Source organism: Carcharodon carcharias, chromosome 1 (assembly GCF_017639515.1).
Source record: "Carcharodon carcharias isolate sCarCar2 chromosome 1, sCarCar2.pri, whole genome shotgun sequence".
NCBI classification, from domain to species: domain Eukaryota; kingdom Metazoa; phylum Chordata; class Chondrichthyes; order Lamniformes; family Lamnidae; genus Carcharodon; species Carcharodon carcharias.
In genome coordinates, this window is record NC_054467.1 from 198,618,111 (window position 1) to 198,634,042 (window position 15,932).

Here is a 15,932-nt window from a genome sequence, read left to right on the forward strand (position 1 = left end):
AATGTTGATAATGGGGGATTCAGTGATGGTAATGCCATTGAATGTCAAGGGGCAATGGTTGTGTTGGAGATGGTCATTGCCTGGCACTTGTGTAGTGCGAATGTTACTTTATGGTGGAAGGAAGGTCATTGATGAAGCAGCTGAAGATGGTTGGACCTAGGACACCACCCTGAAGAATTCCTGCAGTGATGCCCTGAAACTGAGATGATTGACCTCCAACAACCACAACCATCTTCCTTTGTGCTTGGTATGACTCCAACCAGCGGAGAATTTTCCCCACGATTCCCATTGACTCCAGTTTTGCTAGGGCTCCTTGATGCCTCACTCCGTCAATTGCTGTCTTGATGTCAAGGGCAGTCACTCTCACCTCACCTTGGGTGGTCAGCTCTTTTGTCCATGTTTGAACCAAGACTGTAATGAGATCAGGAGTTGAATGGCTCTGGCGGAACCTAAACTGGGCATCAGTGAGCAGGTTATTGCTAAGCAAGTATTGCTTGATAGCACTGTTGATGACCCCTTCCATTACTTTACTGATGGAGAGTAGACTGATGGGGCAATAACCTGGGTAATTGGCCGGGTTGTATTTGTCCTGCTATTTATATACAGGACATACCTGGGCAATTTTCCACATAGCCTGGTAGATGCCAGTGTTGTAGCTGTACTGGAACAGCTTGGCTAGGGGCATGCCAAGCACTGGAGCACAAATCTTCAGTACTATTGCTGGAATGTTATCAGGGCCCATAACCTTTGCAGTTCCAGTGCCTTCAGCCATTTCTGATGTCATGTGGAGTGAATCGAATTGGCTGAAGACTGGCATCTGTGATGCTGGGGCTCCCCGGTGGAGGCTGAGATGGATCATCCACTCGGCACTTCTGGCTGAAGATTGTAGCAAATGCTTCAGCCTTATCTTTTGCACTGATGTTCTGTGCTCCTCCATCATTGAGGATGGGGATATTTGTGGAGCTTCCCCCTCCAGTGAGTTGTTTAATTGTCCACCATCATTCACAACTGGATGTGGCAGGACTGCAGAGTTTAGATCAGATCCATTGGTTGTACAATCGCTTAGCTCTGTCTATCACTTGCTACTTATGCTGTTTGACAAGCAGATACTCCTGTGTTGTAGCTTTACATTTTTAGATATGCTTGGGGCTGCTCCTGACCGCCTGCATAATTCATTGAACCAGAGTTGATCCCCTGACTTGGTGGTAACGGTCAAGGGGGGGATATGCTGGCCCATGAGGTTACAGATTGTTGTTGAGTACAGTTCCTCTTTTGCTTATGATTCGCAGCGCCTCTTGGTTGCCCAGTCTTGAGTTGCTAAAGCTATTCGAAAGCTACCTCATTTAATACGGTGGTAGTGCCACACAAAACGATGGAGGGTATCCTCAATGCCAATGTCATGAAGCAACTTCAACACCACAAGGACTGTGCGATGGTCACTTCCACCAATACTGTCAGTACCATATGGTAGTTCAGAACTTGAGTATTGGCCAGGGCAATGTTTTGACCAATCAGGGTCAAGCTGCCTGGTTTACATTTCAAACAATGCTTGGCAGTTAACTATCACACCAGAAGTGGTGCATTCTCCATGGCAACACCACTTGCCAACCAATCAGCACTCTCTTCACACACCTTATAAATTGTTGTTTTCCCCTTATATTCATATTCTTGCTAGTGTCCTGATGAGTGCAAGACAAAAAGCTTAGACATGTCTTTTTTTTCAGCAATATTAGAATAACTTTCTATTCTTATCCCTCCCACCTATCTTATTATAATATAAAAATCAAAACTTGATTTTTAATTTATTTTGTTATAGGTCTCTAATTGAACAGTTGAGGAAGCTGCAAGCGTTGGTCAAGCAAACCACCACCAAAAATGCTAACATCAGTACTTGCATAATGGTAAGAATAAGCTATCAAACAGTTAAATTATATGTCAAATGTGTCTGGGATGAGATTAACAATGTTATTTTGCTCTCTCAGTGGCTTAATATGTAAATATACTGCAAGGTAAGGTTGTTTAATTATTATAATACTTGCAGTGTCATGCTGTTTAAAGGCAACAAAATCTCTGTGAGAGATTTACACAATAGTTAGAATTTTACAGACCCCCCACTGCAGGGTTTGCAGGCATGAGGTGGGGGTGCTGTACAATTCCAGATTGGCCTTCCTGCTGCCCTCCCACCCTGTCCACCCTTGACCTGCTGCAATATTATGAGAGGCAGGTGAGGCCAAAGTCCTGCCCATACTCCTGTTGAGGCCCTTAATGGCTGCATCCCTCTTTGGCTTCAATTTTGCAGTTGACTGGTGGGATTTGGCAATTAGGGTAAACCCAGCAGTTAAGTCTATTCAGGCCCTAGATTGGGTCGGGGAGAGCCTTCATTACTGACCCTGGCCCCCTTTTAATATCAGGAGCCCCCGCCAACCTCCCAAGATATACACCCCCCCTGCCCCCCGGTGGTCACTCCTAGCCTGCCCTTCAAATCACGAACCCCCCAATATTGCCCCCCCCCAACCCTCCACTCTAGCATCCGGCCCCCTCTCCTGTCCCTGCTGCGACACTCCTGGCATTTACCTGCATCCTGGCTCTGACATTTTGACTCTGGACTACTTTAAGTCCTAGCATGGCCACCATTCCTGGGATGGGAAACCCCACCATCGGAAAAATTCTGCTGAGTTTCACCTGAAATGCGGTCACTCTTATGCAGGCAAACATGGCAATGCCTTACAAGCAGCCAAGTATTTAATGGACATTTTTTTTGTGGATAAGGGATGAATATTGGGCAGGACACTGACTCCCTGCTCTCTCTACGTAGTGCCATGGGATGTGTTATGCCTAGTGTCTTTTTGAAACAGCAGAATAAGAAGGCCCTAACCTTTTCAATTGCTTGACTAACGGACAAAACCTGTACCAGTGTAGCAGTCCTTTGATACTGCATTGAAGTGTTTACCCAGATTATGTGCTTGAGCCCACAACCATGTGCTACTACATGACCCAGGAAAGTCCCAGTTTGATCTCCTGTTTTGTGGTGTTAGCTAGTAATAACAACAACTTATACGACATCTTTAACGCAATAAAACATCTCAGGAGGAAAATATGAGAAAAATATGAACACTGAGCTACAGAAGGAGATGTTAGATCAGATAATCAAAATCTTGGTCAAAGTGGTAGATTTTAAGGAGTGTCTTAAGGGAGGAATATGAGGTAGAGAGACAAAGCGGTGTAAGGAGGGAATTCCAGGCAACTGAAGGCACGGTCACCAATACTGAAACAATTAAAATCATGAGGCTGGAAATAGATGAGCACAGATGTGAGGGTTGGGTGCTGGAGGAGATTACAGAGATGGGGAGGGACAAGGCCATGAAGGGATTCAAAAACAAGGATGAGAATTTTAAAATCAAGGTGTTGCTTGACCGGGAGCCAATGTAGGTCAATGAGCACAGGGGTGATAGGGGAACGGGACTTGGTCCAAGTGAAGACACAGGCAGCAGAATTTTGGATGATCTCAAGTGTATGAGGGTAGAATTTGGGAGACCAGCCAGCAGTGTGTTGGAATAGTCAAGTCTGGAGGCAAAAAGGCACGAATGAGGGTTTCAGCAGCAGATGAGCTGAGACAGGTGAAGTTGTGCAATGTTACAGAGGTGGAAATAATGATGGCACGAATATGTGATCAGTAACTCATGTCAGGATGAAGTATGACTTCAAGACTGCAAACAGATCATCAAATGTGACACCGAGGTTACGAACAGACTAGTTTAATCTCAGACTGTTGCCAGGGAGAGGGATGGATTCTGTAACTATGGAACAGAGTTTGGGGTGGGGACCAAGAAAAATGGCTTCAGTTTTCCTGATATTTAATTGGAGGAAATTTCTGCTCATGCAGTGGATGCCAGATGAGCAGTTTGATGATTTACTAACAGTGAAGGAGTCAGAGAGATGCTGGTGAGGTAGAGCTAGGTGTCGCTATATGTGAAAACTAATACTTTGATTTCAGATGATGCCACTGAGGGGCAGCATATAGATGAGAAATAATAAGACACACCAGAAGTAAAAGTGTGGGAACAAGAAGAGAAGCCATTGGAGTTGATTCTTTGGCTACGAGGAGATAGATGAAAATGAAGCCAGTCAAGAGCAGTCCCACAACGAACTGGGCAACAGTGGAGAGGTATTGGAGCAGGCTGATGTGATCAACTGTGTCAAAGGCTGCCTTCAGGTCGAGAAGGACAAGGAGCAAAAGTTCACCTTTGTCACAGTCAACACAGAAGATCATTTGTGACTTTGATAGTTATTTATTGGAATTGTCCTAATTCATATGTTTATATCTTGACTGACAAGGGAGTCAAAGGATATCAGGGTAGTCAGGAAAATTAAGGCCACAATCCGATCAGCCATGCTCTTATCAAATGGTGGAGCAGGCTCGAGGTGTCGAATGGCCTACACTTGTTCCTAATTCGTATGTTCGTATAAGAGCTGTTTTGGTACTGTGGCAGGGATGAAAACCTGATTGGAGGTATTTAGATGTGGAGTTCTGGGAAAGATGGACTCAGATTTAGAAGGTGACAGCACATTCAAGAACTTTGGAGTGGAGAGAGAAGTTAGAGACGGGGCAGCAGTTTTGTAAGAACACTGGAGTCAAGGGTTGGTTTTATGAGGAGAGAGGTGATGACAGCAGATTTGAAGGAGAGGGGGACACCTGAAGAGAGAAAACCATTAACATTATCGGCTAACATGGGGGCCAGGAGGGGAATTTGAGTGGTCAGCAGTTTAGCAGGAATAGGATAGAGGGAGCAGGAGGTGGGTCTCATGGACAAGATGAGCTCGGAGAGGGCATTGGGGGAGATAGAAGAGAAACTAGAGCAAGGTATGAGTTCACAGCTAGGGCAGCAGGGAACTTCAGTGGGCTAGTGGAAAGGAGGCAGAGACATCTGATGGAAGGTGTAGATCTTAGTGACAAAGAAGTCCATGAGCTCCACACTCTTATTGTTAGAGGTTAGAGTGGAGGAGACTGGAGAGGGATTCAAGAAGACTGTTTGCAGTAAAGAAAAGAAGCTGGAGGTTTTCTTTACATTCCAGGATGAGAGGGGAAACAGCCAGGGTGAGGGAGAATATTGCTTTTATTGGGGACAAAGGCATCAAAGCTGGAGGTGTGGGTGCAGTTGAGTAGATCAATAGCTGCGGAAGTGTGGCAAATGGAGGGTCAAAGGCAGACAGTTGGGATCTTTAAACTGCGGTTGTAAGTAAATTGGGGAACAGTTTTTTTCCCGGGACCGATACAGAAGGTGGTGTGGAAGGCGGATGTGGGTGGAAGTGCTCAGAGATGGCCTTATCTGTGATTGATAGGGTGGGACTAAGAAAACTATGTTAGATGACAAGGTCAATTGCAAAGGGGAGTTGTAGATGTTTTCTAGACTTGGATGAGGATCAGACAGCTCATATTCTTGTGCAGAGATCAATAAAGACAGAATTAGAACAGCTGTGGTACTGACTGTACATTCATGGATACTTTCCCACATGAAGTGTGGCACCAGGATGAAGTACCAGATGACAGCTGGAATTGTGAAACTGCACTTAAGCATGATTCAGTGCTCAAAAGAGAGGAAAAAATTGAATTAAGAAATTATTCTCTACTTAAAAGTGCTTTCAATTAAACATTTTCTTGCTGACCATTTCATTTTAAACCTACCCAGCTGTCATCAATATTGGGCCATACTGAAGGATGTATTCAGAGGGCTTTTAAATGATTTTTAAAAATTTCATTCACCTCTACCTCTCCATGTTATTCTCCAACCATTGATTGAACAGGACACTGGGACTTCTGGGTTTCTCATTGGTGGCTTCCTAATGGTGCCCATACCATGAACAAGTCAGAAGCTATCACTTACTCTTGGTTCATTTTATCTATATTGTATATTTTCATTTATTAATAAATAGTAAAATTAACTGCCTCTTTTTTTTTCTAGGTCTTCCTGTTGTCTTTTACACTTATCATTTTCCCAAGTATCAACCCTTTTGGTGCAAAGCTGGGGGCCCAGGATGAGTCATATAGTGGTGAGAAATCTTTTTTAAAAATATATATAAACAGCACCAGTCCATATAGCTGAAGTGATGTAGATCTAAAATCAACAAACTGTCTTTGAATTCTTGCTCTGTTGATTAATGGTCATTTATTTAATGCTTTCCTGCTTACATGTTCCCAAGTACACGCAACTTTCCTAGTTTCCAAGGTACAGAGTAAAAAATGCTAATCTTCAAAACAGCATCATTTTAAGAATCAGCAGCAAAGTTATACTTCATATAAAATTAAATTGCTATTATTCAATACTTAATTGTGTATATGAGCTAGTAACTTGCTGCTGGACACCTTACAATATTACCATACATGTGTGATTTTGAGCATCAGAATCTAAGGACAATGTCAACAGCAACATCTCCCGTTTTATATAGCCCTGTTAATGCAGAAAAAGAATCTCAAGGGAATTCAGAGACTTGAGGGAAAAAAAAATTCTGAGCCAAAGAAGGGGTTATTAAGTGAGATGGCCAAAAGAGATTGGGTTTTAAGGAAGATCCTCAAGGAGGAGCAGAAGTTTATGGGTGAAGTTTCAGAGAGTCATACGAATTAGGAGCAGAAGTGGGCTATTTGGCCTCTCGAGCCTGCTTCACCATTTAATAAGATCATGACAGATTTGATTGTGGCCTCTACTTTCCTGTCCACCCTCTATCCTTTTTGACTCCCTTGCCAGTCAAGAATCTGTCTAACTCAACCTTAAAAATATTCAATGACCCTGCCACCACAACTCTCTGGATAAGAGAATTCCACAGATTAACAGCGCTTCAAGAGAGAACATTTCTCCTTATCTCCATCTTATGTGGGAGATCCCTTATTTTTAACCTGTTTCCCCATGTCCTATAATTAATACCTCAATCCTTTCAGCATACACTCTGTCAAGTCCCCTCAGGATCTTGTATGTTTCAATAGGATCACCTCTCATTCTTCAAAACTCTAGTAGATACGGGGCCAACCTTTTCAACCTTTCCTCATAAGACAAACCTGTTTGTCCCAGGAATCAGTCGAGTGAACTTTCTCTGAACTGCTTCAATTTGCAATTATGTCCTTTCTTAGATAAGGAGATCAAAACTCTACACACTACTCCAGATGTAGTCTCACCAACAGACTGTATAACTGGAGCATGTTTTTATATTCCATTCCCCTTGCAATAAATGACAGCATTCCTTTTGCCTTCCTAATCACTTGCTTTTCCTGCATACTAACTTTTTGTGACTCATGTACAGATCCCTCTGTACGGTAGAGTTCGGCAATCTCTCTCCATTTAAATAACATGCTGCTTTTCTTTTCATCCTGCTGACATTTTCCCACATTATACTCCATCTACCTAATTTCTGCCCACTCACTTAACCTATCTATATCTCTTTGCAGCCTCCTTATGTCCTTTTACAACCTACTCTCCAACCTGTCTTGCTGTCATCAGCAAATTTAGCTATCACACATTTGGTCCCTTCATCCAAGTCATGATATAGATTGTAAATAGTTGAGGCCCCAGCACTGATTTCTGTGGCACTCTTGTTACATCTTGCCAACCCAAAAATGGCCCATTTATCCCTACTGTTTGTTTCCTGTTAATGAACCAATCCTCTATCCATGCTAAAATGTCAACCCCCCTACAGCATGAGCTCTTATTTTGTGTAGTAGCCTTTGATGTGGAACCTTGTCAAATGTCTTTGGAAATCCAAATCCATCACATCTACAGGTTCTCCTTTATCCACCTTGCTTGTTACTTACTCAAAAGAACTCTAATAAATTAGTTAAACATGATTTTCCTTTCACAAAACTACGTTGACTCTGCTTGATTGCATCAAGATTTTCCAAGTGCCCTGTTATAACCTTCTTAAGAGTAGATTAATTAATAATAGGGTGTGACTGCATCCAGGAACGAAGAGTCCAGGTAATCTTCCCCCCACTGATACATTGCAGTGTCCAAAGCTCAGCCTCCAGCTTATTAACTCAGTTGAAGTTTCTCAAGTTGCAGATACTTAGTACAGCCATTTTTGTCTTGGGTCTTACTGGTACCCATGATCTCCCAAATACTGCAGCTGCAACACATCAACTACCCAGCCAAATTAAGATGTTTCATTAATTATTTTAATAATTACATTTTAATTAATACCTCTAGTCGTGCCTGTGCTTACATGTTTATTATTTCAATTAATGTTCTACTTACCCTGATAGAAATTCCCTAGTTTAGATAAGATAAATAGAAAATACTGGCAAGCCAATCACCTACCTGCACCCCTGTAATGTTGCACTTTTATATTTGTTTCCGAACGTGGAACTGACAGCAGTTCTCGATGTTTCCCAAAGTGAAACCTCACACTCTCTCATGCTCTTTATGCCCCGTTCAGCTCCCCCTCCTTCCCAAAGTGAAGTCTCACTCCATTGCACCTTATGCCCTGCTCTGCCCTCACTGTTTTCCGAAGTCTCAGTGGCTGAAGACATCAAGTGTGAAAGGAACTTCATTTGTAGTGGAGTTCCCAAGGGTTGGTATTGGGACCCTTGCTCTTCCTGATGTATATAGATGATCTAGACCTTGGTGTGCAGGGGACAAATTCAAAGCTGGTGGACAATGCAAAACTTTAGAGAATTGTAAACTGTGAAGTGGACAGTGTAAAACTTCAAAAGTAGACTGACACATTGGTGGAGTGGGCCAATGGGTGGCAGATGAAGTTCAATGCGGAGAAGTGTGAGGTGATGTACTTTTGTACGAAGAACATGGAGAGACAGTATAAAATAATGGATACTATTATAAGGGGTGTGCAGGAGCAGAGACCTGGGTGTAAATGCACATAAGTCATTAAAGGTGGCAGGATAGGTAGAGAGAGCTGTTTCTAAAGCATACAGTATTCTAGGCTTCATTAGTAGGGACATAGAGTACAAGAGTAGGGAGTTATGATGGACTTATATAAAACACTTGTTAGACATCAAATGGAGTATTGTGTCCATTTCTGAGCACCACCTTAGAGGAAGGATGTGAACGCATAGGAGAGAGTACAGAAGAGGTTTACAAAAATGGTTCCTGGAATGAGACACTTCAGTTAAAGAGAAAGATTGGAGAAGTCGGGATTGTTTTCCCTGGAGAGAAGGCTGAGGAGACTTGATAGAAGTTTTCAAAATAATAAAGGGCCTGGACAGACAGAGTACATAGGGAGAAGCTGATCCTGCTTGTAAATGGATCGAGAACCAGAGGGCACAGTTTTAAAGTGCTTTGCAAAAGAAACAAATACGAGGTGAGAAAAAACTTTTTCACACAGCAAGTAGTTAGGGTTTGGAATGCACTGCCTGGAAGTGTGGTGGAGGCAAGTTCATTTGAGGCATTCAAAAGGGCATTGGATGATTATTTAAATAGAAACAATGTACAAGGTTACGGGAAAAGGCAGGAGAATGGTACTAAGTTAGAGTCAGAGTCAGTGCAGACATGATGGACCAAATGCCCGCCTCCTACACTGGAACAGTTCTGTCATTCTGAGGGTGGTAGTGAAGGGGTTTCACAAGTGGCTGAAGTTAAAGGAGTGGAGAGCATGGGAATGTAGTACTGGAACACATTACAAAGTATGGAAGGATTCAAACGTAAGCAGGAGAATTTTGAATTTGAAGCATTCACTTGTTGCAAACCCCTTCACCTCAGAACTGCACTAATTCTGCTACAACCCATTAAGTGTTCTTTTCCTTAACTGTATCCAGATAAAGATATAGATATTTATGTGTCCAAATAGTTTCTTTAATTTGAAAAGTGTGGGCTTGAAAGGCTTTAATTCTGTTTACAATAAACTGCTCGAGTTTTACTTTCATTGAGCAGCTCTGCTAACATCATAAACAATTTGCATTGTAGCTGTGTAAACTCACTATACGACCTGGCTTTAAAAAAAAATAAATAAATCTGTGGTGTTTGTGGCCATTATGTGAAAATGATTTTGTTCGTCCTTTCATGATGTAGAAAATTGTAAATTTAGTGCACAAGCGTTTTTCTCAAACGTAAGTGAGAAGCAATTAGTTTTGGAATTAACTTAGAAGAGCAGATATTTTAAATGCTCCAATGAATTGCTCAAGGAAGACATTTGGAATTGCACTAACTAAATCTATGGAACCATCAGTACAAGCTTAGCTGCAGTTTAGAAAAAGAATAAATAAGGTACACTGCTGACCTTGTGTTGACAAGGAATTGGAGTACAAATATATCTGGATAAAGCATCAATGTATGTAACCTGGGCATCTAGATTTGGGAAGGATTTATTGCCTTGCAGAGCAATGGAACAAACAATGAGATATTTGGAATTCAAAGTTGAATTTAAAGACGAAAGACATAAAAAAATAAAATTGGACTTGTTTTACTTGGAAAAGTAGCGATACTCCAATTGAAGTATTCAAAATGATGAAGGGAATTGAGACCGGTAGTGCAGGCAAATTACTGATTGTAGTGAAGGGTTCAAAGTTTTAATAGTTAAGGAAGAGAAAAATTCCATAGATGCTAGCAATCTGAAATAAAATCAGAAGCGCTGAAGTTCAGGCAGCATCTGTGGTGAAAGAAAGAGCTCGCGGGCTGAATTTTTAATCAGCGCCGGAGGCAGCCGGGCCTGAATTTTCTGTTGCTGCTGGTTTGCTGACCTGGTCTGCCACCAGGCCATTTTTCAGGAGGCTGGTTGTAGGTGAGACAGCTACCTACCTGCAAATGGCAGGTAGCCACTTGAGCCAATTAAGGGGGTTCTATTAAGGCTTCTCTCCTGTCTGGAATTAGTCAAAACACAGACAAAGGAGGCAGCACCTCAGTGGCAGACTGGGGAGGGCCAGCACTCCCTTTCACTCTTCACTCCTGCAGTTGACATAGAAATGTCTGCACTGTGGAGGCTGCCCCCTCCACAAGGAGGGACTGGCAGCTATGACCATTTTTAAGTTGCAATTAAAAGTGCTGATAGGGTACCACTATCCTGTGGCACCCTCTCTGTTCCTTACCTGTTAGGCAGGCTGCAGCAAGCATGCCCCCTCAGGTCACTAATAGGCCTTTCAGTCAAAAATTGGGGCTGCAGGACCTGGAAATTATCCCAATGTAAGGGACCCGACCCCAGAACAAAAACTCTCTCACTGTTTCAGATCGATGAAAGGTCATGGACCTGAAACGCTAATTTGCTTTGTCTCTCCACACGTGCTGCCAGGCCTGATGAGTTTTCCTGTACTTTCTGCTTTTATTAACAATATGGAGTGAGAATTAAGATTGGGAATTGCTATTTCAGTTGTGTAATTTACCAAAATAATCCCATGTCTGAGGAGCCCTTTTCAGATCTGAGCCCTTGCACTTTGTTGATGTCAGCCACAATCATTGAGACTCCTTTTTTGAATCAGAAGGGATCGCTATCCTTTTCTAGATGCTGCTCTATGGCTGTGTACTATATCTTCACCATAGGAGCAGGAGTAGGCTATTCAGCCCATTGAGCCTGCTCTGCTATTCAGTGTGATCATGGCTGATCATCCACTACAATGCCTTTTTCCCACACTATCCCCATACCCCTTTGTCATTGGTGTTTAGAAATCTGTCAATCTACTTTCAAAATACTCAGTGACTGAGCTTCCACAGCCCTCTAATGTAGAGAATTCCAAAGATTCACAATCCTCCAAGTAAAAAAATTTCTCCTCGTCTCAGTCCTAAGTGGCTTCCTCCTTATTTTGAAATTCTGTCCCCCGGTTTTACACTCTCCAACCAGCGGAAACATCTTACCTACATCTATCCTTTCTTTCCCTTTAAGTATTTTATAGATTTCAATGAGATCACCTCTTATTCTTCGAAACTCTAGAGAATACAGACCAAGTTTCCCCAATCTCTCTCCATAAGACAGTCCCGCCATCCCGGGAACAAGACTGGCGAACCTTCGTTGCGCTCCCTCTATGGCAATAATATCCTTACTAAGGTAAAGGGACCAAAACTGTACACAGTACTCCAGCTGGGTGTGGTCTAACCGAGGTTCTATACAATTGAAGCAATCCTTTGCTACTCCTGTACTCAAATCCCCTTGCGATAAAGGCTAACATTCCATTAGCCTTCCTGAGAGTTTATAAGTTGGTCTCAGAAGACACACTATTATCCAAAATAAGGAAATTGCTTCAAACTGGCTCTTGCTAATTTCTCATTGATTATGATGCGAGTTACTTTCCTCTTTTACAGTACTTTCCCGGACTTTACTTGACAGCGATTCATCCCATGTACGCGTTGTGCCAAACGCCCAGAATCTGGATGCTGATCCAGAGGTAGTGGAAAAGGATCATGGATTGGATGGAGAAACTCCTCGAGAATTACTGTCAGTAAGCCTGAATAGCACACCTGAAGCTTCAGACTTGGGAAAGGCAGAATCTGGGTCAACACTAAATACCAATTCCTCTTCAGACATGGATCGAATAGTAAAATCTACTGTCCAAGATGATACAAGTGTGGGAAGAACAGCTTCAGGAAGTGAAAAGGTGGGCTATGGGATCTCGGCTTCACCAGTGAACAAGCCAAACTGGACAGAGCACACAGCAACAGTAATAATAAAAGCACATCCACGGTCGGACGAAATGTAACTGGTGTGTGGGGCGTTTCCTGACAGTGAATGATGAATTGTACGTCATTTGTTTTTTGAAATTGAGCAGAAAAGTGAGCATATGTTTTTCATATACACAGATACAGTATAGGGTTGTTTTTTTTGAATTATCTAGTCAGTGAAATGAACTCTGCATCATTTGTGGCAGTGGGCTGGCATAAAGAATCTTATTTTTTAAATTGTTACAAATTGTATAGCCTCATTTTTGTGAACAAGTGACAGTTACCAAAATCAAGTATTTTAAGCCAATGCAAATAATTCAACCCTGCAATCAGTTTATAAGTTTGGCCAATCTGTTTAGAAACATTACTCCATATTTTGCACATACTGCTCCCTTTAACTTCCCCCCTCAAGTTCCTCTTAAAAGTAACCTCCCCAGCCCTGGTGGTGTTGATTCATCTTGTTGCACTACTCTATTTGAAGTGTAGCATGTGTTAAGGAGTTTCTTCAGCATTAGATTGTGCAGCTGGAACTGCATTTGGTTGAAAGGATCAAATGTCTTTTCTGTGCATCTCTCAACCAACCCTCTTTGCCTTTGTTACTTATCTCTTTGCTTATTTGTGATGTTTGCTACAGTTATAAACACAGGGCTTTGTGAAGCACGTCCCTATAACACATTTTTCTTCTCCTTTTATCTTACATGATTTTCCTTCTGCCATGTTTTCATTTCCTGTTCTTCATCTGGCTAGTGTGATGGCTGGAGCTGGAGAAGGCAAGCCTGCTGTCTGCTCCTGATTTTATTTTTATCTAAGCCTCTTCGAATTAGGAATACAGAGTGCCAGAGATTACCAAGGCATAACTCCTCTCTGTTTTTCTCTTTTGCCTGCTGGGACGATCAACAGTCTCATCTTATGTTTGAGGTGGCTCAAATTGATCACTGAGCTAGGCAGAACTCAGACGTAATTTCCTACCTCTCCGTGGCACTATTTGCTTACCAGTGCCACCTTTTTCTTGTTAAACTGGTTGTCTTGTAAAACAGTTCAACATGTAACTTGATAGCTGCTCACCAGGTTAGTTAACAATTGGGAAATGTGACAGTTGGGCAGCTGTCTACAAGAAAGAAGAGCGGACCATTCAGCCCCTCAAGCCTGTTGTGACATTCAGTTACATCTTGGTTGGCCCGTGTTTTAAATGCATTTACCCACCTTGGTTTCATATTCCTTAGCACCTTGGCTTAACAAAAATCTATCAATTTCAATTTTGAAATTCCTAATTCATCTGCCCTCAACAGCTTTTTGGGTGTAAGTGTTCCAGATTTCTGCTACCCATTGTATGAAGGATGTTCCAAACCTGATGACTCATGGCTCAACTGTTGAGTTAGAGGATTGATGGGTCACTAGTAATTTTAAAACATTTTGAAGTAGACTTTATTAGACAACAATCCATGCTGGCCTTCAAATCACAATTTCTTAGTTTGGTTGCCCTTCAGCTTTTTAGTTGCAGACTACTGAAGACTATTTGATATTCTCAGTGACTGCTGGTATCATTGTAACTGTCAAATAGATCAGACTACAGCAAGTAATGTTACCATTTGGCAATTAATGATGAATGAAGAAAGACTGTTCCCTCTTGGTTTCACTGATTTTGCTATTGCGCCAGTGGTAAATATGCAGTACAATACTTCTGGTTTTGTAGAAATATGAAGTTTGGCTCTGGTAGTAAAACTGCCTTCAGAGGTGGTTTTGGATCACTTGAAATTCAAGGCATCTGCAATGTTATTGCAGATAATTCGCAACATACTACCAACTTTATTCTTTTTAGGTTAAGCTACCTACTGTAGCTCAATAGATTTCTGAGATTTCCCAGGCTAAATCAGTTTCTCTCTGAGGTGCACCACCTTGTGTTGCAACTCCCATCCCTCTTCCCCCTTTTTCTCCCTCATGCCCCGCAAAACACGCTGTTCACCATCAAACTACAGTCCCACATAGGCCTCACAGCCCCTTAACAAGCCCAACTTCAACCTCTTCTTGAATTACTGTCCCATCTCCCTGCTTGGTTTCCATTATGAAGTATACCGGGGGTTGTTTTATTTTGTTAAAAGCACTATATAAATGTTAGTTGCTGTAGTAGTGTATGTAGAAGCATTATCAGGTGGATGGTTCTGAATCGCACTGGACAAACTTTCAATGGGGGTGCATTCAGAATTAGTAGGTATCAGGGCTTGATGACTGGTGATGCCCATGATTGTGTCCTGATCAACCTGTGCCCCTAAATGAAAAGACAGAAAAGACTTAGTTTGGGATTTATCTCAATTGTAGAAGGGTTAGTAGGTGTAAGCAAAGGGGAAATATCTCAAAATTTGACTCCTTGCTTGCTGGCAGCTATTTAGCATGTAAATATATTGTGTATCTGTAAATAACAATTAAACTTTGTGAAAAGTACTGTATAGAAGTGCAGCGTACAGTTAGTTAAAGGCATACAATGATTTGCGTAAGTTGAAAATCTAAATAAATAAACTGTTACATTTCATTGTATTTACTTACGATCTGTTGCAGCTGTCTCAGTTGGAATATTTGAACGTTTTTTTTTTAGAAACTGTTTAATGTTTTACACACACAACTGTTCAGTTCAGCTTTTTATTAAATATAGCCATGTTATACCACTGTTTCCCATTCCATCATATTGGATAGTGTGGAACATTAAAATGCTTTAAAAACTGCATAACAGTAGTTACTAATTACTTCAAAATCATGAATAAAAAGCAGCACATACAAAAATGTTATTCTCAACTTTTAAACCTAGTTTATTTGTTCAAAGCTGTACCATGACCGCAGGGATTATTTCTAAAATGCTGTAATCATACTGCACTGATGTCTTTCCTCTGCATTAATTCCTGCCTGAAGCTTTTGCTCAGCCCACTGAATATGCTGAAGTTTTTGATTATACCTGCATCTTTGCTCTCAGTTGGTGAGACCTCTGTATATATTAGAATATAGTTTAGAAAATTTACATTTTAAGTAAATCTTTTGTGATATTGCATATTTGCATTGCTCTATAATTTGTACTGTTCACATACAATGAACTCTTTCCGTAAAAAGAACCAATTTGTGTTGTAACTTCCTATTAGTAATACAGTATTGTTCTGCATTGGCTACTGCCTATTCAGTGAACACCAAAACAGCCTTGTTTCAAATTGGTATCATTCTCCACATAGAATTGATCTTGGGGCGCAGCACATCACTACGTTTTAACCAAAATAAAATTCTAAATTGCAGCAGCATTATGAATGTCATAATTGGCCTTACCACCTTGGGAAATATCAGCCAAGCTCCTATTCCTAATTGGTACCCAAT

At 41.6% G+C, this 15,932-nt stretch overlaps 1 protein-coding gene across 1 annotated transcript in view; it reads left to right on the forward strand.

Annotated features, from left to right (window-relative positions):
* Nucleotides 1-15,669, forward strand: part of creb3l3l (cAMP responsive element binding protein 3-like 3 like) — a 35,942-nt gene extending 20,273 nt beyond the window's left edge. The window contains exons 8-10 of the mRNA XM_041195136.1: nucleotides 1,817-1,901; nucleotides 5,961-6,048; nucleotides 12,225-15,669. Coding sequence (XP_041051070.1) covers nucleotides 1,817-1,901; nucleotides 5,961-6,048; nucleotides 12,225-12,619 — 568 coding nt within the window. The 3' untranslated portion in view covers nucleotides 12,620-15,669. The remainder of the gene's footprint in view (nucleotides 1-1,816; nucleotides 1,902-5,960; nucleotides 6,049-12,224) is intronic.
* The last annotated feature ends 263 nt before the right edge of the window (nucleotides 15,670-15,932 follow it).